At 42.0% G+C, this 24,068-nt stretch overlaps 1 protein-coding gene across 17 annotated transcripts in view; it reads left to right on the top strand.

Annotated features, from left to right (window-relative positions):
- The window catches only part of SEMA3D (semaphorin 3D), a 196,006-nt gene that overhangs the window by 161,730 nt on the left and 10,208 nt on the right, over nt 1-24,068 (top strand). For all 17 annotated transcript variants that reach the window (XM_073328648.1, XM_073328657.1, XM_073328656.1 and 14 more), the window contains 6 exons: nt 978-1,200; nt 4,116-4,204; nt 6,059-6,100; nt 7,644-7,801; nt 12,119-12,183; nt 14,307-14,446. In XM_073328648.1, the coding sequence (XP_073184749.1) occupies nt 978-1,200; nt 4,116-4,204; nt 6,059-6,100; nt 7,644-7,801; nt 12,119-12,183; nt 14,307-14,446 (717 nt within the window). The remainder of the gene's footprint in view (nt 1-977; nt 1,201-4,115; nt 4,205-6,058; nt 6,101-7,643; nt 7,802-12,118; nt 12,184-14,306; nt 14,447-24,068) is intronic.

Raw genomic sequence — 24,068 nt, 5'->3', positions numbered from 1 at the left:
ACTTTTTACTTGAATGGAGGAAAATAGAGTCTGAGTGCTTGAATTCCTATAGCCCCTATTAGAGCTTCATATAGTGCCTCCTAGACAAAGTCTTCCTACTAACACGGCCTGCCAATCCTTTCTATCCCAGACTGGCAACTGACCTGCACTCCCACTGACTTCAATGGAAGGTCTGCCTGAGAAAAGTTTGCTGGATTGTCCAGGTGAATAAGTGACACCAGAAACTGCATCACGTTTGTGAAAGAGAGTGTTAGTGCAAGGGTCTGAAATTTATATTACTGAGAAGTGGCAATGGAATAGTGGAAACAAATGATAAAGTTTCAGAGAGTTTTAGAAGCTAAAGGAAAATCAGTGGGAGCGGAGAAAAACAGAAATGACGATAAAAGGGACAGGCTTGTAAAGACACGAAAAATGAAAAGACGAGGAGAGGGAAGTGGAAAAACAAGGGGGAAAGTGGCAAGCTGAAGACCCCAATGCAGAGAGTTCTTGGATGGTCTTTTTGAACAGCCCAGTGTGCTTCCAAGCACTGGTGACTAGAAAACTTGAAACACCACTGAGCTATTCCAATTCTAGGCCAAATTACGTTCCCTCTGGATGAAATCTCGGGTTTATCGCTGTCATTCATGCTTTATAGACAGTTACAATATACACACAAAAGCCAAGGTTTAAAAACAATGGTTGTCTAAAGTTACACTCCTAATTCCGTATTTAGGCATCTAAACAAGTGGTTCATTTTTCAATAGGGCTTAGCACCCAGCAGCTCCCACTGACTTCAATGGGCTCTGTGTAGCACCCAATATGTTAAACTCTGTTTCCAAGTGAGTGAGACATGTTTTTCAGTTATACTAAACATTCATTTATCTCCCTGCACTGTTTGTGAATAAGTTTTCCTAGCACAGAAACGAGCGCTTCAAAGTAATCCATATTTTTTCTTAATGTTCTCTTTTTTATCTTCTTTTCCCCTTTCTTGTGTTCAGTGCCCAAGCAAAACTTACGACCCGTTGATTAAATCTACCAGAGATTTTCCAGATGATGTTGTTAGCTTTATAAAACGCCATCCATTGATGTACAAGTCTGTTTACCCAGTGACTGGAGGACCTGTATTTACTAGAATCAATGTGGACTACAGGCTGACACAGATTGTGGTGGATCATGTCATGGCAGAAGATGGGCAGTATGATGTTATATTCCTAGGCACAGGTAAATTAAAGAGCTCTCATAGTTCTTTAACCTATTTAGCTTTCCTATGATATTGCTCTTGAAGAAGATCATTTGTGGTCCTCATCTATCAAGAATCTTTCCATTTACCAAAGAGGTAACATTATTCCCATTTTACGGATGGGGAAACTGAGGCACAGAGTGGTGAAGTGACTTGCCCAAAATCACCAACAGGCCAGTGGCAGATCCAAGAATAGAACTCAGGTCTCCTGAGTCACACTCCAGTAGGCCACACTGCCTCCCCTTTACCACACAGATGAATTTTGCAGCGTGCCCTGCAGTTCAACAAATTTGACTATTTGGGACACAACTGGGGACGGGAGTGAATTTCAAAGCCAACAACGTCTCAGGTGCAGGACTTAAGTCTCCAGGGCTTTTGACTCAGCCTTTCTCGCAAGTACTAATTTCACTAGCAAACAAGGTGTCATGAGGTGTCTTCCAGCATCCATACACTTCAGGCCAACAAGTGAAGAGTGAGATGGACTGGGATTTTAGCATGAGGAAGAACTTCAGGGTGGTTGCTCTCACAGCACGGTTGGCTGTCCAGGAGCAAGCACTGCCCCGATCATGGAGAACCTTCATTGCTTTGCCTTTCTGACGCAATCAAAGGAGGAAAGTAATCATGCACTTTCAAATACCATGAAACCCCTACAATTCAAATATAAAAGTTACATCTGAAGCATACACACAACATGCACACCCACGATCATTCATATGTTACACATGCTGAACAGTTATGAAAAAATTATACATCCGTTCGAAAAAGGTAGATTTGCTGCCTAACACATGGAATATTGTTTTGGCATGTTCTAGAATTTGCATTGTTTTGTGCTATCCTCTACTGCCATAGGTTTTCATACAAAATTAACTTAAATTAGATCAATAACCTTCTGTCGGGTTAGCTATTCATAGACAGCACTGACATCTAATTCTTCAATGTAATTCTTCTTTAGGGTAGAGATTTGGAGGTGGCTAGGTACCATGTAGTCACTAGTAATTTGAATAGAGAGAAAATTATCAGCTCCAGCACCTTTTAGTTAAAAAGTGAGCTATTTTTTTTGTCCAGAAGTACATGGTTTTATTTCATGTTATATTTTAAATCTATCCTGTGGAAAATCAGGCTGAAAGATAATATTTCAAAGATTATACAATGAGTCCATAAAAATACACCAAATAACTTGGGAAGTTTTGGCCACCAGAAGATCAGAAGCTTAAAATATGTTTGAATATGTTTAACCAACACTGCTGGAGAATTTAGAAAGGCTGCCTGTTATGTATAGATATTTCAGCTGCAGCCCTTTGTATCTGTGCAAGCCTAGATAAGAGTGTGGACATTACTGACACAGAAGGCAGGTAGTGACATTTTCTAGCTTCCACTTGAAGTGCTAGGGATGTCATCAGCTGTAGTCTCCTACTTTGCTTTAAAATGTATTTTTGTTGTTTTAATACTACTTGTTTTATTTGTTGTTTTAATACTACACATAATATTTAGTACTGAATGGGCTTGATTCAATCCTGCCTTGCATCTTCCAGACATCCAGGCCATGCCCCTTCACCAGCCTGTGAGTTTTGGGGGCAGGATTGGCTAGCCCCCTTGCAATGCTGGGATTCCACCAACTGGAATTCACACCACTGGGGATTCCCAGGAGATGACCAAACCTGGTATTTTTAAAGGGATTTGCAAATGTCAATGAATTTCATCTCCCCTTTGAGATAGGGAGGTGTTTTAATTCATGCTGAGTTTGGGAAACTGAGGCCCAGAGTTTCTGAAACCCACCCAGTGAGTCAATGACAGAGGTGGGGTTAGAACTCCAGCATGCCTAACTCAGTCCAATACTCAGTTCCCTAGACTTCCAACCTGCCTCCCTATGTGCTATCCTGTATTCTGTCAGGAAAACGTGCAACCCACGCACAAGGCTTTATGCAGCACGAGTCCCCTGTTAGGGCCAAGTGGGATGTGACTGTTGCAAAGGGCCGTGTTCGGGCACAACTCTCACCTGGGCTTCATTTTCAAGGGCATCACTCATTGCAAGCCCAAATACATAAATGCCACACAGCTTTGGTGTCCCTTCACTATTATGGTTGGATTTATTCAGAGAAGAAATGCAGACTCTTGGAGCTGAGGTGATCCAAAGAGTTGTTTACATTAAAATAAGGGATTCCATTGCAATTTAAATCGCTGCATTAGTAACATTTCTGTATCCCTGACTTTGGGTCACTGGCACATAACACATCCCACATTTGGGCCTCAGCAGGTGTGAGGTTCCACCCTTAACGCTGTGGGATCTTAAACAACTGTTTAGTTTGATTTTAAAAGCACTTCAATTCAGTTTTAAGTATGATCACACCATGCTGCCTAGGTAGTCACTCAGGCTCCCTATTCAGCAAAGGACTTTAGGCCCTTTATCGTCCTTAAAACCGTTTAAATAGATAAATTCTTACTGAAAAAGAAGGATGATACAGTAGCTAAGGCACTAGAGTGGGGCTCAATAGACCCTGGTTCAATTCCTTGCTTCCCCCACATGTTTCTCATGTGAGATTGGGCAAGTCTTGCTGTGCTTCAGTCCCCCATCTGTAAAATGGGGATAATAGCTCTGTCTCACAGAGCATTCTAAGGTTAAATACATTAAAAATTGTGAGTTGCGCAGACACTATAGTGATGGGGGCCATACAAGTACCTGGGATGGACAGACGTATCTAGAAAGCAAATTCCTGGCTACATTAAACAGGATCTCTGATGTCTAGTTTCCTTTATTATCTTCTTTATAACTGCAGTTTAGAGCATCACTTAGAAAAAGAATGGGAAGGGGAGTCAATATGAAGTCAGTTAGCAACAGAACTGTACGTAAACGCTGAAACACAACTACTGCTTTGTATACTACATCCCTTTGTTTCAGACACGGGAACGGTACTGAAAGTTGTGAGTATTACTAAGGAGAAGTGGACTATAGAGGAGGTAGTACTGGAAGAGCTGCAGATTTTCAAGGTAAGCTTTACCAGCCACTGAATGTTTAAACACATTAGAGAATAGTTTAGGGGAGTTTTAAGCCTTGAGGAGTTTAACCTCTGAAGCAATTCATTTCTCGGAACTAGTGCAAGTTCCCAGACTTATTTTATTTTTAGCATTGTGATCCTTTGCTTTTCCAAAGGTGATTGAATCAAAAAGAACATGAATTTTCAAGCTCCTAGGAAACTCCTGCCAACTGTTGCAGTTTTATCACCCATCTCACCAACACTGCTTGATTTTTAGTGTTTTTCCTAAAGCCTCAGCTTCTGACGTCCTGCGATCCCCATTATCACTTTAAAAATATTTTCAACCCTCATGGGCACGCAGAAAACCTTGAAACACAAATGATGGTTAAAAACAAAACAAACAAAAAACACAAGGCAAATAAAATGAACGAAATATCTGCTGTTTTTTAAAGTCTAATGATTTTTAAATCAATCTCTCGATTTGTTTTGTTTTGGGGTGGGTTTATTCTGAAGCCTGATTCTAGGTTTTTGTGTGCTTGGGGTTCGCAATGACGGTAGAATGTCAGAGAGAGTCAGGCCAGCTCCAGTGAGTTGCCTGTAAATGGTATATACCCTGGGCCAAATTCTGCTCTCTATTACACTGACATAAATCCTGATTAACTCTGTTGATGGCAGTGTGTGATTTGGATTTACACCAGAGTAATGGAAAATAGAATGTGCCTGCTGATTTATTTTTTCATTCCAGTGTTTCTCTCTCCTCCTTTTTGGCAGCCTCTCGCTGTTCCCCTTTCATTGTATCCAGCTCTACTTCATTTTTCACCTTACTGTTTCGTTAGTGTTTTCCTTTCTCCCTACCATCTGCCCTGTTTTTCCATAGACTCTCTCCTAAGTGCAGTGCAAGCCCAAGAACAGTGGGGTCGTAGTCGATCTTTCTAACTCACAATGATCAAGTGGGTTTGAAATCAGACACAATGAGTTCACCCAGCACTATTACGGACTCTGTAAAACTGATATTACTGAGTTAATCTCTTTATGTGCCTTTTGATACATCATCTATAGGAGGAGAATCCTCTTGATTTAAAGGCTCTCAATATCCTCTTTTCACTGCCATGAACATGAATTATAAATATTACTTTGAAAATACCAAGATTGCTTGACAGTCTGCCAAATAATCAGGAGTTTCAATACGTACACCAATTTGCTGCATTCTTATAACATAATGTCAAGGGCAAACATGCCATATCATATTTAACAGTAAAAAGGGTTGGGGTTTGCTCAACAGACATTCCTCCACTTTATAAATGTTACCTCTGCATTTTTTTAATGTGGAAAATTGAAGAGGAGAGAGCAGCTGCAAACCATTCCTTATTCCTAAAATCAAATCAAAATTAAACAATAGGCTTAGATGTTGGATTATGTGATAGAGCATAAATAATATACCAGGACCATCCTGTTTATACTACAGACATTGGCCCAACACCCATTGACTTCCCTGGAGGTAAAATTCACCCTTGGTGCAGAGGAGCAACCTATGCATACCTTAAGTTCCATTTAAGCTTTCAGAATAGTGCTTAAATGGAGTTTTTAGACTTGGTGGTGGTTCTCTGTGCACAGTGCATTACAATCTTCCTGGATAAAAGTCATCTACTGGCAAGTAGCAGAGAATATTTGCTGGTATGTGTTTCTGGAAGCAGGTATTTTGTTATTTCTGATTTTTTTTCCACATCTGCATAAACCAATTAAGTTGCTCTGTAGTTTTCTTTATTTTTGTTGTTAGGCAGGTGATAAGATATGTCGTCTTTTCTATTAAAGACAGAAGCAAATGTCAATGAATAGTTACACTGACATTCACTCATTAATTTTTCAGCGTCCATCATTTATCTCAACTATGGAGATGTCCCTGAAGCAGGTAATTCACACACTTGTTTAATTCACATGAATAGTTTGGTATTTTGATCATTTAGCTTGTTGCTTTGCTGGTGACATCTGTTGCTTATTAGCCAAACTTTCAAAGGCTGCCACTTAAGCTGTATCTGGAAACCATAGTGTGAACTAGTTTGCCTGGAAAATTGACATTTGCTCACAAATAGTAGTTTGAATGCACAAACTGGTAATTACTCATAGATACAAATCCTTAGTCACGCGGATGTGGGATTTGTGAATAAAGTTAGTTCACACATATTTTCCATACACAACAAAAATTGGACTTTGTGTAATCTATCAATTCAACAAGACATTATTATTATTTTATTATTGGTTATAGTAGCGGTATTACAAACAGCACTGCTAGGGATCCCAAATAGGGATCAGGGCCCCACGGTGCCAGACATTGTATGTACACATAGTACGAGGCGGTCCCCAACCTATCAGCTTACAGTCTAATCACACAAGTCACAAAAGGTGGGAAAAAGGAAGTATTATTATTCCCCTTTTTAAATAAGGAACTTAGGCACAGAGTGGTAAAGTTATTTACCCAGGTCATCCAGATATCCTGAATTCCAAGTCAGTGCCATAGCTTAAAACCAGAAGGGACCGTCAAACCATTTAGTCTGACTTCCTGTATGTTACAGGCCACCAACAGCACCCAGTACCCACACACTAAACCCAACAACTGAAATTAGAACACAGTATTACGGCCCACAGGAAACCGAACTGTTATGTGCTACAGGCAGAGAACAGGTGAAAGACCAAGGTGCACAGTACCTGAGGTCCCTGCAATGGCAGGGAAATGATTGGATGAGATATACCCAGGTAATCCTAGCAAGTGACCTTCACCCACATGCTGCAGAGAAAGACAAAAAACCCCAAGGTCACTGCCAATCTGACCTGGGGAAAAATGCCTTTGCAACCTTGTGTTTGACAATCAGTTAGACCCTTTGAGCAAGAATCAGCCAGCCAAGCACCTGAGAGAGAGAATGCTCAATGTCACCTCATAGCCCTGGCTCACCTTATCCCATCTCCAGGAAGGGCCATCCCTGATGCTTCAGAGGAAGGAGATAAAAAATACATTGGAGGGGGAAAAAATACCTTCCTGACCTGTGCTGGTGACCATCTGAAACCCTGAAGCATGAGCTTTTAGGAACATAAGACATAAACCAGAACTGAGCCCCATGACTGTCTTCCTCTATCAAATTATTAGTAAAGTTACTTTTGTTGTGGATTGCTGCAGATTATTGATACTGTAAATTTATGCCGACATGCTACCAGTGTTTTAGATCCTTGTCCTTCCAGTTCCATAGCCCCTTTCCACCATCATATCATCTGCAATGGATGGAGACTGGCCAGCGCACACAGTGCCCTGAGAAACATTTTACAATGAATGTGAAATTCTCTCCCATTCAATACAATCTGGGCTAAGGTTGGACGATTGCGAGGGTGGTATTGAGAAAGAGAACATTTAAAATAATTGCTTGAAGAATGCTTCTAATTCATTCACCTTCCCTGATTTGCAGCAACAGTTGTACATTGGTTCCAGAGATGGATTGGTTCAGCTCTCTCTGCACAGATGTCACACGTATGGGAAGGCTTGTGCAGACTGCTGCCTTGCCAGAGACCCATACTGCGCTTGGGATGGAAACTCATGTTCCAGATATGCACCAACTTCTAAAAGGTAAGAATACGTATAGAGTTCCTATGGAAAATCCATCCACTCATGTTCTCTACATTAAGGGCTTCAGAGGTTCCCATTTTGTTTCTAGGCCTGCGAAAACAAGTTGCACTTTTTCAGCATGTTGTTTAGGTAAATTGTAGACATAACTTTGTCCATGTTTTGTTGGGAGTGCTATGAAAACAGTGCAGCACTTTAATATGAACAGCGTTAACTGCGCTAGGGCATCTAACGTAACAAGATCACCGTACTTATTGTTATGCTACGTCCTTTAAGATACCAAGTTATGAGGCTAAGGACTAGATTGTGGCCACCTCTGCATGAGTGTACAAAGGAGGGAAGTGATCCATGGAGTCTCCCATACTTGTGCCTCTGCCAGGCACAATCACAATGAGGAGTGTGAATCTCACATGATATCCTTGGGTGGGTCATCGACAGCAGGAACTGAAAAGATGAGCTGCTGCTGTCTAAGCTAAAAGACACAGGTCTCATGGCTCAGGTGTTTTAGAGTTTACAAACCTCTATCCATGGACTAGCGAAGAACAAAGAGCCATAGTGTACTGGTATAGGTTACACAAGTGCTTTGCTGGGCTAATACCAGCTGCAGCAACAACCTCCCTAAAGAGAAAGGACCATGGGAGCCATATCTGAACTCTCCCTGAACACACATACGCGCGCGCACACACACAAAGATTTTTTTGGCTGAAACTGAGTTTTTTGGCATATAAACTAATCATCTGAAAAATGTTGCCCAGCTTACAATAAGGGCCCATGGTTGCTGATCTGTGATAAGAGTTTTGCTTCCTTAAGGACTGCCGTACTGGGCCTAAACGATGAAATGAACTATTGTAGTTAATGAGTTGCGGGTTATTGTGTCATTCATTGTGCAACCATGTACATTTTCCCCTAAGCCATAGCAAACTAGAATAAATTCAGAGAAATGTAAATGAGAAGAGAAATATAAAAGCTAAGATTCAATGAACAAGTTATGCACCCATGGGGGTTGCTGAAGGCTGCAGTGCTTTCTTTCCACTGCATGCGGAGACAGAGAACGAGAGTTCATTTATTTATAGAGCTCCCTGGCTTGGTGGATAGGTCAAAGCTTTGTGGGTGTGAGGCTCCAGAAGAAGGGGTTGATGTTTTGCTTTGTGCATCTTCCGTAGGTCAGTTACTTGGGTATTTTCCTTTAGCTCAATCTAGCTATCTAGCACACTGTGCTCCCAGCATATTTAAGTCTCTTCCCCAAATGGTTACATCAGCACCAGGAGCCAGCTCTTCCACTTAGACAGTGCTGTGCATTGCACTTGTAAAGTCCTATTGCCATCTCTGAGACTGGCTTGCAGTGTGTCCTTGAGGAAGTCACTTTGCCTCTCCTAGCCTCAGTTTCCCCATGTGAAGAATGAAAATAATTAGATTTATCCTCTTGAGATCTACAGATGAAAGTTCTTAAAAGCGAAGTATTATCAATATTATTTTAATGAAACCTAAAAACAGTCACAGAGAGGTTAAGAGGAGAATAACATGAGGGGAAAAGGAGTCCAGGAGAGCTGGCTGTATTTTAAAGAATCCTTACTGAGGTTACAGGAACAAACCATCCCAACGTGTAGAAAGAATAGTAAATATGGCAGGTGACCGGGGTGGCTTAACAGTGAAATCCTGGCTGATCTTAAACACAAAAAAGAAGCTTACAAGTTGTGGAAGATTGGACAAATGACCGAGGAGCAGTATAAAAATATTGCTCAAGCATGCAGGAGTGAAATCAGGAAGGCCAAATAACACTTGGAGTTGCAGCTAGCAAGAAATGTTAAGAGTAACAAGAAGGGTTTCTTCAGGTATGTTAGCAACAAGAAGAAAGTCATGGAAAGTGTGGGCCCCTTACTGAATGAGGGAGGCAACCTAGTGACAGAGGATGTGGAAAAAGCTAATGTACTCAATGCTTTTTTTGCCTCTGTCTTCACAAACAAGGTCAGCTCCCAGACTACTGCACTGGGCAGCACAGCATGGGGAGGAGGTGACCAGCCCTCTAAGGAGAAAGAAGTGGTTCGGGACTGTTTAGAAAAGCTGGACGAGCACAAGTCCATGGGGCCAGATGCGCTGCATCCGAGAGTGCTAAATGAGTTGGCGGATGTGATTGCAGAGCCATTGGCCATTATCTTTGAAAACTCATGGCAATCGGGGGAGGTCCCAGATGACTGGAAAAAGGCTAATGTAGTGCCCATCTTTAAAAAAGGGAAGAAGGAGGATCCTGGGAACTACAGGCCCGTCAGCCTCACCTCAGTCCCTGGAAAAATCATGGAGCAGGTCCTCAAGGAATCAATTCTGAAGCACTTAGAGTGATCAGGAACAGTCAGCATGGATTCACCAAGGGCAAGTCATGCCTGACTAATCTAATTGCCTTCTATGACAAGACAACTGGCTCTGTGGATGAGGGGAAAGCAGTGGACGTGTTATTCCTTGACTTTAGCAAAGTTTTTGACACGGTCTCCCACAATATTCTTGCCAGCAAGTTAAAGAAGTATGGGCTGGATAAATGGACTATAAGGTGGATAGAAAGTTGGCTAGATTGTCGGGCTCAGTGGGTAGTGATCCATGGCTCCATGTCTAGTTGACAGCCAGTATCAAGCAGAGTGCCCCAAGGGTTGGTCCTCAGGCCGGTTTTGTTCAATATCTTCATTAATGTTCTGGAGGATGGCATGGATTGTACCCTCAGCAAGTTTTCAGATGACACTAAACTGGGAGGAGAGGTAGATACGCTGGAGGGTAGGGATAGGATACAGAGGGACCTAGACAAATTACAGGATTGGGTCAAAAGACGTGATGAGGTTCAACAAGGACAAGGGCAGAGTCCTGCACTTAGGACGGAAGAATCCCATGCACCGCTACAGACTAGGGACCGAATGGCTAGGCAGCAGTTCTGCAGAAATGGACCTAGAGGTTACAGTGGACGAGAAGCTGGATATGAGTCAACAGTGTGTTCTTGTTGCCAAGAAGGCCAATGGCATTTTGGGCTGTATAAGTAGGGGCCTGCCAGCAGATCATGGGACGTGATCGTTCCCCTCTATTCGACATTGGAGAAGCCTCATCTGGGTACTGTGTCCAGTTTTGGGCCCCACACTACAAGAAGGATGTGAAAAAATTGGAAAGCTTGCAGCGGAGGGCAACAAAAATGATTAGGGGATTGGAACACATGACTTATGAGGAGAGGCTGAGGAAACTGGGATTGTTTAGTCTGCAGAAGAGAAGAATAAGGGGGGATTGGATAGCTGCTTTCAACTACCTGAAAGGGGGTTCCAAAGGGGATGGATCTAGACTGTTCTCAGTGGTAGCAGATGACAAAACAAGGAATAATGGTCTCAAGTTGCAGTGGGGGAGGTTTAGGTTGGATATTAGGAAAAACTTTTTCACTAGGAGGGTGGTGAAACACTGGAATGGGTTATCTAGGGAGGTGGTGGAATCCCCTTTCTTTGAGGTTTTTAAGGTCAGGCTTGACAAAGTCCTGGCTGGAATGATTTATTTGGGGATTGGTCCTGCTTTTGAGCAGGGGGTTGGACTAGATGACCTCCTGAGGTCCCTTCCAACCCTGATATTCTATGATTCTAAGTAATTCACCCAAAGATCACTAAACAAGTTAAATAGCAGAACTGGGAAAAGAATCCAGGAATCTTGACTCCCAGGCCCCCGCTCTGTTCATCTCTTCATAAAGTTCCCCAAACCGTACTCTGTAGCTGCTGTTCTCAAAACTGTTCCATCTGAAGCAGCACCTATGCTTTTCCAGCATTGCTTGTTTTAGAAAATTCAGTCATTGACATTACACTGTGTTGGCCTTGAATTGGGTCAGGAATGTGGTCTGTTGAACCTCGTAGGTTTACATGACCTAGGGTGTTGAGGGTTCTGATGGTTTCCAAGATGAACTGGCCCACCAAATCACAGCATCTGTTCTGCCTTTGGATCTGGCAGAGCTCCTGTAGCTGCAGGGAGTTGGACAAGATGACCTCCAGAGGTCCCTTCCAACTCTGATATTCTGTGATTCTATGATTTGGAAGCCGTCTCTGCTACTAGGTTGCACTCACCCTCTTCTAGGCAGATTTCTCTCCCCACAGTGATTTTCTTAAATCATTGGCCTGTCTCTTTGTGCCATTTGTACAAATCTCTCTGTGCCACAAGCCACTTGAGAGCGAGGCTGGATTTACTTAGGGCTGGAATTGCCAACAATAGGGCAGGAGTGCTGCAGACCCATATCGGCCAAGCTCCTCTGCATTTTGTTACTGAATTCCAGCAATTATGCCTCAAATGTTACAAATTTTAATGCTCTTGTTATAGGCGAGCCAGGAGACAAGATGTCAAATACGGAGACCCAGTCGCCCAGTGCTGGGATGTGGAAGAAAGTAAGTATTTGCGCCTCTTCCTCTAACAAAAAGTGTACGGTCAGTGTGTCTGTCTGTTTACTATGGTCTTTGGAACTAGGCCTCTGGAGATATCCGGGCAGCTAATGCCCAGGCAGTTAGAATCCCCAAATACTCTCCATTCAGCCCTCAGTCAGCAGTTAGACTCACTGCGTGATGGGAACTTAAAAGAAGTAAGTGGTGAAAACAATTCTCCCCTACCCCACTCCATGGGGGAGAGACACCAGCAGAAACCTGCATGAAGGGAGAAATAAGGCAATTGACGTGACTACCCCATACACGACCATGAGTGAGATGCCAGGACCTCCACTCCCTTGCAGAGTATCTGGAGAGAGATCCAAGTAAGAAAACCTCTGAGGAAGCAGGAAATGCTCCTTCTTCCTCCCCTAATACATACGCACACTTGACAAAAGTCCCAACCCCTGTTCCAGCTGCCAAACCCTCCAGTTCCCCCTCCCTGCAGCAACTTAAGCACCCCCCTTATTACAAGAGCCTTCCCCTTCCCTCAACAAGAAATCCCCCTCTCCCAGCTGCCAAAAGTCTGGCTCGCTCCCTTGACAACTGCTGCAGTTCACTTACAGTGTGTACTGTCAATGCTAAATCCTGCGGTTATGCTACAATTTCTGTGGCAGCGTAAAATAAATGAAAAAATTTCAAAACCAAAGTTTGAGTTAGTCTGGGGTTTTTACATTGAATTATTAAAATGAACAGCCCAGTCACAACACTATTGATAATATTGCTGAGTTTAATTTTTGAGCTAGTAGAAGCCATTCCTTTGATCATTCTCTGATTATTTTCACGTCACTGTGGTGCTGGAAGCCTACTGCAGAACTCAGCGAATGTTATGGCAAAAATTAGGGCTGTCTGCCATGAAATCAAAGACCAGTCTGGTGCCTGGTATACTGGGCTCTCACTGTGCATATATACCGCAGGGATCATTAAAAAGTCAGGGTGAAATCCTGGTTCCATTGAAGTTAATGGCCAGACTCCCATTGATTTCAATGGGGCTGGGATTGCACTCTCACGATTCACCCACAATGACTACATAGTGGTATCTGAGATATGCCACAGAGTTTAGGGTTACTGTAGGGTTGCCAGCCCGACTGCTGCTGTCAGGTATCTCTTTGTAGAGAAATGGTTATTAAAGTAATTGTCTTTGATGAACAAATACAAAATTACTAAAATGTTTCACTAATATGAACTCAATACTGAGCCCCAATATGGTGGCAAAAATAGAATGTATGGCTAGCTTTAGCAGCTAGTTGGGTATCTCCCCTGGTGCTGTAAAACAGGTTAAGATGGCCTTGTGCCACCCCACTTCCAGCCCCTGGCAGATTAATACTAACGACTATTAATAATAGATAATAATTATGTAATGATAGCGCCTCCCAGCTCCAATTGTGTCTGGGGCCCTGTTGTGCTAGACACTGCACCAACAGAGTACAAAAGGCAATCCCTGCTCTGAAGATCTTGCAATCTAAATACACAAGACAGACAAAGGCTGGGAGGGGAAACAAACGCACAGAGATGGAGTGACTTTTCCAAGGTCATTGGCAGAGTCAAGACAAGAAGCCAAATCTCCTTACTTCTAGTTCAGTGCCCTATCTGGAACACACTGAACTCCAGCAGTAACTGCCTAGTAGATGGCCACTAAAAGGGAGTGATTTAAAGTAGCCTTGAGGCTGCTCTAAAGTATGCAGGTTGGTAAAGCAGTCCCTAGTGGCTCTCAGAATTGGTGAAACTACAACCAGCACTTATGGCTACCCCACCTCTACTCTGCTCAGTCTTCACTGGGTGCACAGAGGATGGAGCAGAGAAAAAATATAGGTAAAATATGTAATTCACTAGCAGTGACTGTCTCTCTTTAAATTCAAGTAAGTCAGTGGTACAGATTTTATTAACCTCTCTAAAAAACAGTTGCACTGGAAGAAAGTTAGCAGCTGCCTCTAAATCCTAGCAGTTACATTTTAAGCTAAAAGTTAAGTTTCCTTTTGCTTATTTTATAATTCACTTGTTCCTATAGCATCTGTTCTGAATCAGTCTATTTTCCCATTGCTTTAAAAATCAGGTCAGGGTTAATCTTCTGTACCATGTTTGCTTTCCAGGCATTAGTCATGAAACTGCTGATGAAAAAGTGATTTTTGGCATTGAATTTAATTCAACTTTTCTGGAATGCATTCCTAAGTCCCAGCAAGCCTCGATTAGGTGGTATATTCAACGCTCTGGAGAAGAACATCGAGAAGAGGTAAATTATAGGCAACAAGGCAAGCTTCTTCAGTGGAGAATTCAGCCGAGTATTCAAAAGCAGGAGTTACTGGGATTAGTAGATGTTTTCTTTTTCCTTGCTTCACTTTAGCTATCATGTAGCGTTCTGGTATCACCATTTGGGGCATAGAGAGGGTGGGAGAGAGGCCATTTGCACTGTACTACAGGCAGATTTATTTTATTTATTCTACTCATTAAAAAAATCCAAACCCTAACCTTTGCTCTAAGCACTCTTGGGTGCATTTTAAAAAGACAGACTACTCCAGTAACACCCTTTCCCCCAATAATTAACACATGGAATAACTCAGCAGCCGAAACCACATTCAGAATCTTCTGCTCTCTATAAGTTTTCATATCACCCTCGTATCTGAGAACCTTTCAATTAATGTGGTGATGAACATCTCTCATGTGAAGTTGATTCTTTCTCTCCTCCTGTCCGTAGGAGGAGAATTCTATGTACAGTGGAGTGTTTATTATTATGATTGTGTTGGGTTTCAGATTTTTAAAAAATATTTATGCTCCTCTGTGTTTAAATTGGAGAAGGCAGGTGGAAGAAGTGTCCCTTGCACTTCAAAGTGGGGTGGTTTCCAACGGTCCTTAGTTCCTGGGGGAGTTAATTCTATCGTCTGGGACCAGCACCCGAGATAGCTCCTGCCTTACAATCTTTATAATTTCCCACAGAGTCCTCTCACAGCTAGTGAAAAACCAGTGGGCATTAGAGCATGTCATGAAGGTCAACAGATTGGAACTGGTTTGGACTGACTTTCAAACCTAAGGACCCCTCACAGAGAATGCCTTTTGTCCTCAGACAAGCCATTTTCCATCTCAAGCCACTCCCTACCACCGGTGTAGTTATCACAACTGTAGTGGTAGAGAAAAGGGGGAGGGTAAGTTGGTTGAAGGTTTTAGATGTGCTTTATTGTTCAATGTTCATCCCAGTCTTTAGTTAGTTATGCCTTTGGATCTGAACCAGATTGAATTGTTTTTTCTTTCAAGCTCAAGCAGAGTTCAAATATCAGAGTCCTACAGGAACTTTTAAACATGCACCATCGTTTATGGCTCAGCCTTCCATTGATTGTGGGCACTAGCAACTCTCCCCATTGACTGTGATGGCAAGATTTCTCTCTTTCTTCCTAAGGGCCAAGAAAGTCTAGCCATGGCAGATTCTTGTGAGATGATAGCCTTGTATGGGGCTATGGTGTCTATTGAAGAGGACCTTGAGCACCATCTGGGCTCTTTGGGGAAAGTCGCCATGTGGGAGACCACATGAGGCTATGACACCAATAGTGGGCCATGGAGAGTAGTGATAGGTGCTAACCTTGGGAGTCAGATAATCTACTTTATATGCAAGTAGCTCAGGCTGCAGCTGCTTTTCCACCACATGAACTGGAGGAACAGGACTGTCTGCAGGCCCTGGCTTTGGGGTACTTTTGTTGTACCAATTCCTACATACTCAAGCTTGGCAAAGTGAACTTCACCACTGAGCATGAGCGCATAACAAATGTATTTATATATCTAGCACATCTCATGCCCCAGGCTTAATGCCTTAGGTAAAGTTATAGTGGTTTAAAACAGTATCTTTGACTTCCATCAATACCACATACTTGAAAAATTATATTGTATTCTTATCAGCAGGCCTGCTGGTATGTCTGGAGAATGGCCAAAGAACACTAATAAACACAGGTGGCTAAACTGAAAACTGTACTACGCATGGCTTGGAAGACCTATATTAATCTCTCCAGAAATATTGTAATTCTTGCCCTAATTGTTTTATTTTTGACTCTCTTATGCAAGAAGCTGTATTCCTTACCTCACTAGTGGTCCACTTCAGAAAAGCACTTACATATATGATTACATCCAATCCAATTTATGAAAACAATTGAGCAGTTATTTAAGTCCTATTGTTTTAAAAGAGATTTAAGCACATGCTTAAACTTAGGCACATGCTCTAGAGTGTTCCAGAACAGGAAACTTTGATTGGTGCTTCGATGAGCCACAGTCATTATGAAAACAACCTTTCACCTCTGTAATACCTAACCAAGTTTCTCAAAAGGATTTACAAATGTTAATTAACCAAATATTACATCTGAAGATGGTATATTTAATAATGATAATGTTTAACACCTCTTAGATCTGAAAGTGCTTTGCAAAGTTGGTTGAGCATTTTCATCTTCATTTTTCATGTTGGGAAATTGAGATACAACAGGGTTGGTGGATTCCTATAGAAAATGCAAAGATAGAGAGATATAAAGTTGAGGGTTTTTTTAATGCACTTTAGTTTGACCAAAATACCATATGTAACAGAAATAGGGTAGCTGTATATAACATATAGCCTGATCTTTGCTAAGTCAATACCTTACCATAACTTTTTCTATTACAGTTCTATATTCTGCTCTGTCTTCCTGCATTATATTTCTCGAATAACACTGTATGTTATTTTAGTGCATGTCTTAAAGGTATAACTTATTGTGATGACGATACCATGCTTTGCGAATGACTCAGTGCACCTGGAACTTAAGTTACAGACTTTTAGTTAGAGTGGTGTAGCTGGAATGTTTCAGCAGATCTTTAAACCTCACTTTACAAATAGATGGTTACACTTTGTCCATGACATGCAATACAGCTTCCTGAGGGGAGAGAAAGGGCAAAATCCAGACTAGATTGGGAGCCTTTGGCCCAGCAGGATGTCTCCTGCATTTCACCTTTGAGGTCATGGTTCAGAATCCTACTTTCAGTCAGAATGGCCTATGGGAGGGGACAGGATCTCCTGTGGTACAGGAGCTGTCACCAGGTCATTCTGCTGCCAGGGGGAGTGCGTTTCCCTGCGGTTTGGTGGGTCATGAGTCAATTATCTGGTGCTTTTGTATTTAGTGTTGCTCACGCAATTGATCATGTTTATTCCCATATTTGGAAGATTAGTCACTGACTTGTGGGAGAACAGTTTTGTGACTTGGATTAATAAAAAATCCTGTATATCATTTGTTCGTAAAGCTTTAACGTGCTGAATTTCCTGCAGCTTAAGCTCGGCTGTTTGTTTATTCCTTTTTAAATTCCTATGTGTTGTGTTATGTACATAATAGGTGTCAGGACCAGAAAAAGCAAACCCAGGGTTCCCTGCAAAGCTACTAACTCTGGCCTCCTATAGTTTTAGACAATATTCGGCTGGCCCCAACCCAGAGTCTCCTGTGGCCACAAGTTTGCCAGGCTGTCATGTACCCTTCCATGGGACAGAGCAAGCCATATGGTTTGAAACAACGGCCTATGCACTGATATGATTTAACTCCTTGCATGATGTGGGGGATGGAAGATAAACCACTGGGGAGCCTCAGCATATTTCAGCTTCTTCACCAGCAGCTCACTCTTTCGCACTGTCCCACCCCACGTTGGCTGGCTGATGTTGGCCATGGATTAGGCTATCCAGCCTGGTTGGTAATTCTCTTTGAAAGCTATGTGTTTGGTAGAGAATTCAACTCTATTGCTGTGGTCACCACATTGGGGACAGGAAGGCATTTTTTCCCATGGTGCATTTTACCCTGGATTAAGGGATTAGGCTTTAGTCACATCTGGTAGTTATCTCTGTTTTGTGGTATTGATATTTTTGGTGGTGAATTGGGTGTGTGAGGCATTGGTAGTTAGTGGCTGATTATTTTTGTGTGATTACATCCTATTTTCTTTGGCCACAACTCCATGGGCATGAGTTTCTGGTGGTGATTGTAGATAGATTCTGTGACTATTCAACCCAAAACCCAAGAGTCAGATGAAAGCAGTGTGTAGAAAAGGGCTAAGTTTGGCGGAGAATAGCAGTTATGGGCATAGACTTTATTATCGAGTAAAGATGTAAGAATACACTGTCATGTATCAGGCCTGGTTCTTTGAGAAGGGAATTTTGTCTTGGAGGCCCATTGAATGGTGACTAGTGGGAACCCTGGACTGAAATACACATTGCCCAGCAGGGATGGAATGTAATGTTAGGTAGTTATTGATTAATTTGTTGTAGAATTTTATTGAAGATGCAGCTGATCTGCTTTTTATCATAAGTTGGTGGTGTGATGTGCTTTCTTAGGGAAATCCCCTGGTGTCGACAGCAGTGTCAACTTACTCTTTAAAGGTTTTAACTGTTTCAGTTTGTTGATCAATGATTCTTTCACTCTTTTACTTTACTTTAACCAACTGGGTGGTGATGGTGGGTTGTTTGTTTGTTTTTTAATTCTATGAGGTCCTTAAATCAGACCATTATTTTTTTTCCACAATTACAAAAAAAATAAATTGTATCCTGAGCTGAGATATATCCCTGTGGATTTTCAGGGAGATTGATTTGCTTTGGGTAAGTGTAGGGTGAGAGTTTAAAAATTATCCTTCTAATGGGAAGTTAACTTCAACCTTAACTATGGTGTGACTGATGTCTCTCCATACATAATGACATTATGACCCCAAAACCTGAAGAAGAGCTCTGTGTAAGCTCAAAATCTTGTCTCTCTCACTATCAGAAGTTGTTCCAATAAAAGATAAAATTTCACCCACCTTGTCTCTCTGTTATGTCCCCAACACATTTGTGATTTTTCCATTAGATTTTTTATTAAGTACAAATTTAAAAAAAAAATTGTAAAAAAATAATTCTCTCTACAGCGGTGTTTGAATTCAATTATTATTTTCTCCAGTGTAACAGTAACATCATGGCACATAATAAAAAAGATCCACTTTCTCAGTGGAATGATGATACAGGCCACTGATAATGAAGATCAAGGAGAATTCTCAGTAAACGCTCCTTATTTTTGTTTCTTCCACCCTTTCTTTGTTCAGCGGTTGCATCTAATACTACTGGGGCAATTCTATGCCAAACAATTAAAAATGCTGTGCACAATATTTTAAAATTCTGCAAATTCTATTTGTCAAAATAACACTATATAATCATGCCACTTTCAATTATTTAATCATTTATTTCAAAATACCTGGCAGCAAGTATGTCTGTGACAATACAGACGCACACAAAAATTCCCCCAGGAATAGAAAGTTAAAGAAACCCCTACTACAGATGAGTTCCTGCTTCTCTGCCCCCTCCCCCCGCAGAGCCCAGCCAGGGGGTCAGACACTCACACCCCCTCCTTCCCTGGAGCCCAGCCGTGGGGCCTTTCAGGGCCCAGACACTCACACCCCTTCCCCCAGAGCCCAGCTGCAGGGCCCCCCTCTGACTCAGACACTCACACCCCCTCCGCCACAGAGCCCAGCCATGGCCACCCCCAGCCTAGACACTCATACCCCCTTGGCATGGAATTTCCTGCACACTATCTCCTTCCTTCAGGGCACGCTGGGAACTGCACCAGCTCCTCTTCCCCCCGCAGTATCTTCTAGTTGTGAGCTGGGCTCTGCCACGTCCAGTGGCCCCTAGTGGTGGCCAGCAGTTCTGCAGCCCATTTCTGTTCGGGGGGGAAAGGAAATTCTGCATGCAAAACATTAATTTCTGCAAAATTCTACATTGTGCAGTGGTGCAGAATTCCCCCAGGAGTAATCTAACCCACGGTTAGCTCAGCTTCACCGATAGTGCTTTTTCACATGTTGATTAATGAGGGAAGGCAGGTTTTGAAGCCACTATCTTCTCATAGACAGGTGCAATGTTTCATCTGTGAAAAAGTTGACATGGAATTAGTTGTAATGAGGGAGCCATCTAAACACACCATTAACAAAGGACAAAAAACGTTGACCTAACCTGATGCCATGCCACTTTTGAATCCTTAGCTCTTTACTATCTTACCGTTTCAAGATTTGCCATCCTTATGGCAATCTGTGTTTCCCCCCATTGCCAAATTCATGCTGTAAAAATCAAGCAAATAATGTAAATGAGCCTCTTATTCCTTTGCCGGGCATTTTCTGAATCTGTGCTCTGCACATTTTATTTAATATTTTATATCAATGATAAAAAAACTATTTAAAAGTTGCTGAAAGAACACACAGAATGCTGTTAAACTCTGCTTCCTTGTCATTGAGAAGATATAGCATGCACACTGCAACCTATTTGCAAGCTGAATCAAGCATGACACCAGAAGACCTAAGTGGACGAATGTTGATAATCAACTGCTTAATTTCTGTGGCTCACAATTTTGGCCCTGATTCAACAAAACACTTAATCATATGTTCATCTTAAAATACCTGCTTAAAGTTAATCACATTATTGAACTGGGATCTCTGGTCTTCTGAATTGCTAAAAAACTCGTTATAGCTCCCGCAGAATTATTGGTTATGATACGCTTTAAAATAATGAAACCACATATGACAGAAATAAAATGATATCTCGTACGTAACCAGGCTTGGCACTATACTCAAAATTTAATAAAACATGTTTTACATCTGCAGGTCAGAAACTAAAGAACAAATTAAGTATTCAAGTGAAAGGTTAAAGATCTACTACCAAGTAATGAAATGCCAGGTGTTTATGAAACTCCAGAGTCCTGTGGGGGAAAAAGTAGAGAGGAAAGACAGGAAGAGTTCTGAACCTATGGGTAAAACAACATAAACAGGATACAAAAAAAAAGAAGTGGAAGGGAAAGCAATTATGAAATGTGGCTCAATATGTGTGAAATCAGAGCCATAATTTCATCCTGTCAGAGAATAAGAAAGGAATTAACAATAAAGCCACAGAAAAGGAGAGGGTGACAGTTTCCATAAATCAATAACCAAGATGTAAATGGGATCTTGAATAAGAATCTTATTCATTAAAAATGAAAGTAGAGATGGATTAGGATTAAGAGACACAACCACCTTAGCGTTGGTTAGCCCGTGGTGTGGGCTCCCAAGGAGAGTGATGGGAACCTCAACATTTAGCACATTTATAACTATACTGTACTGTGAACAGAACTCAAAGCAGGACCAACACCAACTAAATCATCCCAGCCAGAGCTTTGTCAAGCCAGGCCTTAAAAACCTCTAAGGATGAAGATTCCACCACCTCCCTAGGTAACGCATGCCAGTGCTTCACCACCCTCCTAGTGAAATAGTGTTTCCTGATATCCAGCGTAGACCTCCCACACTGCAACTTGAGACCACTGCTCCTTGTTCTGTCATCTGCCACCACCGAGAACAGCCTAGCTCCATCTGAGAAGCTCCATCCTAGTGTCAAACTGCACATGAAGGCTACTGTATTACAAATTATGCATGGTAATAATTCGTACGGAGATGGACTAAGTGACCCAACAGCTCTTTTCTAATTCTAGATTCTTCAAGATCCTCCATAGCTCTGTCCTTCGTTTTACCTGACAATAGGCTGAGCCCCACTGTGGTGTCTTTGAACCAGTGTACAGCCAGCTTAAACAGCCGGCTGCAGATTTCCTTACCGTAGGAGGTCTGACGTGTAGCCGATATAGAGTGACCATATAGCAAGTGTGAAAAATCAAGACACTTTTTTGCAGGGAGGTATAGTTGCATATATAAGACAAAGCCCCTAATATCAGGGTGGTCCCGATAATATCAGGATGTCTGGTCACCCTAAACCAATGTAGCCAGCCCTCTGCCTCCAGAATCAGAGATGTGGCCAGAGCAAGCTGTGCCCTGGCAGTTCCCAGCTGCAAACAGCTCTTTGGAGGACATTGCAGCTGGGACATAGTGTAGAACAGCCCTTAATCTGCTCTAAACTATGGTGTCAGGGAGCCACAGGATGCCTCTTTGAAACTCCCTTACTTGGGCTCAGCAGTGGTTTGAGCCTCTTGTCTCTTATTGCGTCATTTCTGCTCCACCAGCATCACCAGCCTTTTCGCCCTGCTCATCAACTTTACCCACAGCCCTCTTTGCACTTTCTTGCACACCAGTCTGTACTCCTGGCATGACCTGCTTGAGCTGCTATGAAAAGTCACCACCCTCAACTCATTCAAGCCCCTTTTTAAGATCCACCTTTTTCATAATGCCTACACAAAATTAACCAGATTAGAACATGTTTTCCCAGAATAATTTATAAAAACCTTTCCTCATACTGCCATGCCCATGCTGATTAAATGCATAATCTTGGCTTCTAAGCATCTTGGAGAAGGCTTTCTGTTTTGGAAGACACCTAATAATATATCTTTAGGTGGCCTTAGAAATAATAATAGCAAAAGTGAGGGAACCCTTATCTTCAAAATAGGCCTTTTCAAAAACTTAAAATATCTCTTTTGTATTCTACTTTTGCAGGATACTAAATGTTGTGGTATCAATTGACAAAATACAATGCCATGTCTAGGTGAAATTTTCAAGAAATCTAACTCGGTCTAACTCTGCTCCTGTTGAAATCCATACGGGTTCTAATGGCAACAGAGTAAAGGCCAATGCTGAGCAGTTTTGAAAATCCCACTCTATATTTCTCTGTCTTCCTCAGACATCCAGAAGTTGTCCATGTCAATGTTTCTTAATTGGTGGGTCGCAATCCTTACAGGGGAAGAAAGGGTGGATCATGAAAGGCAACTGGGGAGATGGGGGATGTTTGCGAGGCAATGGAAATGTTATTATAATCTAAATCAAAGAAAATCTCTCTCCACCACTGCCTACCCAGCCTTACTCTTCAGGGTCAAGTATTGTCTCTCAACAGCGCAACACACACACACACAAATAAATTATATAGGCGTATCGTTGTTATCATTGATACATTGTTATTGTTACTTTACAATAAATGCAAGGGGGTTGCAAAATTTTTTTTACTTCAAATAAGGGGATGCCATCCTGAAAAGTTTGGGAAACACTACCCTATGTGATAGAATCTGGTGAAAGAAACAAATGGATATAAACTGGCCACTAGGAAATTTAGATTAGAAATTAGACGAAGGTTTCTAACCATCAGAGGAGTGAAGTTTTGGAATAGCCTTCCGAGGGAAGTAGTGGGGGCAAAAGATCTATCTTGCTTTAAGATTAAACTCGATAAGTTTATGGAGGAGATGGTATGATGGGATAACATGGTTTTGGTAATTAAATATTCATGGTAAATAGGCCCAATGGACTGTGATGGGTTTTTAGATGGGGTAAGATCCAAGTTACCCGGGAAAGAATTTTCTGTAGTATCTGGCTGATGAATCTTGCCCATATGCTCAGGGTTTAGCTGATCGCCATATTTGGGGTCGGGAAGGAATTTTCCTCCAGGGCAGATTGGAAGGCCCTGGAGGTTTTTCGCCTTCCTCTGTAGCATGGGGCACGGGTCACTTGCTGGAGGATTCTCTGCTCCTTGAGGTCTTCAAACTACAATTTGAGGACTTCAATAGCACAGATATAGGTGTGAGGTCTTTTTTAGGAGTGGTGGGTGAAATTCTGTGGCCTGCATTGTGCAGGAGGTCAGACTAGATGATCATAATGGTCCCTTCTGGCCTAAATATCTATGAATCTATGAATCTATGAAAGAAAAGACTTATTACGTTACCTAGTCCATCTCCCCGCTATTGCAGGACCCTTAGCTGCTGTAAATGTGCTTGTATTTTGAGCATGACCAATTTAGTTTAATTCAGACAAACTTTGGGGTTGTATCGTGCCTGGTATCAAAAGATCACAAAGCACTTGCCAGACACTTATTAAATAAGCCCGACTTCCCCTTTGTGACTCAGTAAGTATTATTGTCGCCAATTTCTGAATGAGGAAACTGAAGCCCAGAGCTGCCT

The sequence above is a fragment of the Lepidochelys kempii genome, chromosome 1 (assembly GCF_965140265.1).
Source record: "Lepidochelys kempii isolate rLepKem1 chromosome 1, rLepKem1.hap2, whole genome shotgun sequence".
Taxonomy (NCBI): domain Eukaryota; kingdom Metazoa; phylum Chordata; order Testudines; family Cheloniidae; genus Lepidochelys; species Lepidochelys kempii.
Note: the sequence above shows the minus strand (reverse complement) of the source record. Positions and strands in the feature narration are given on the sequence as shown.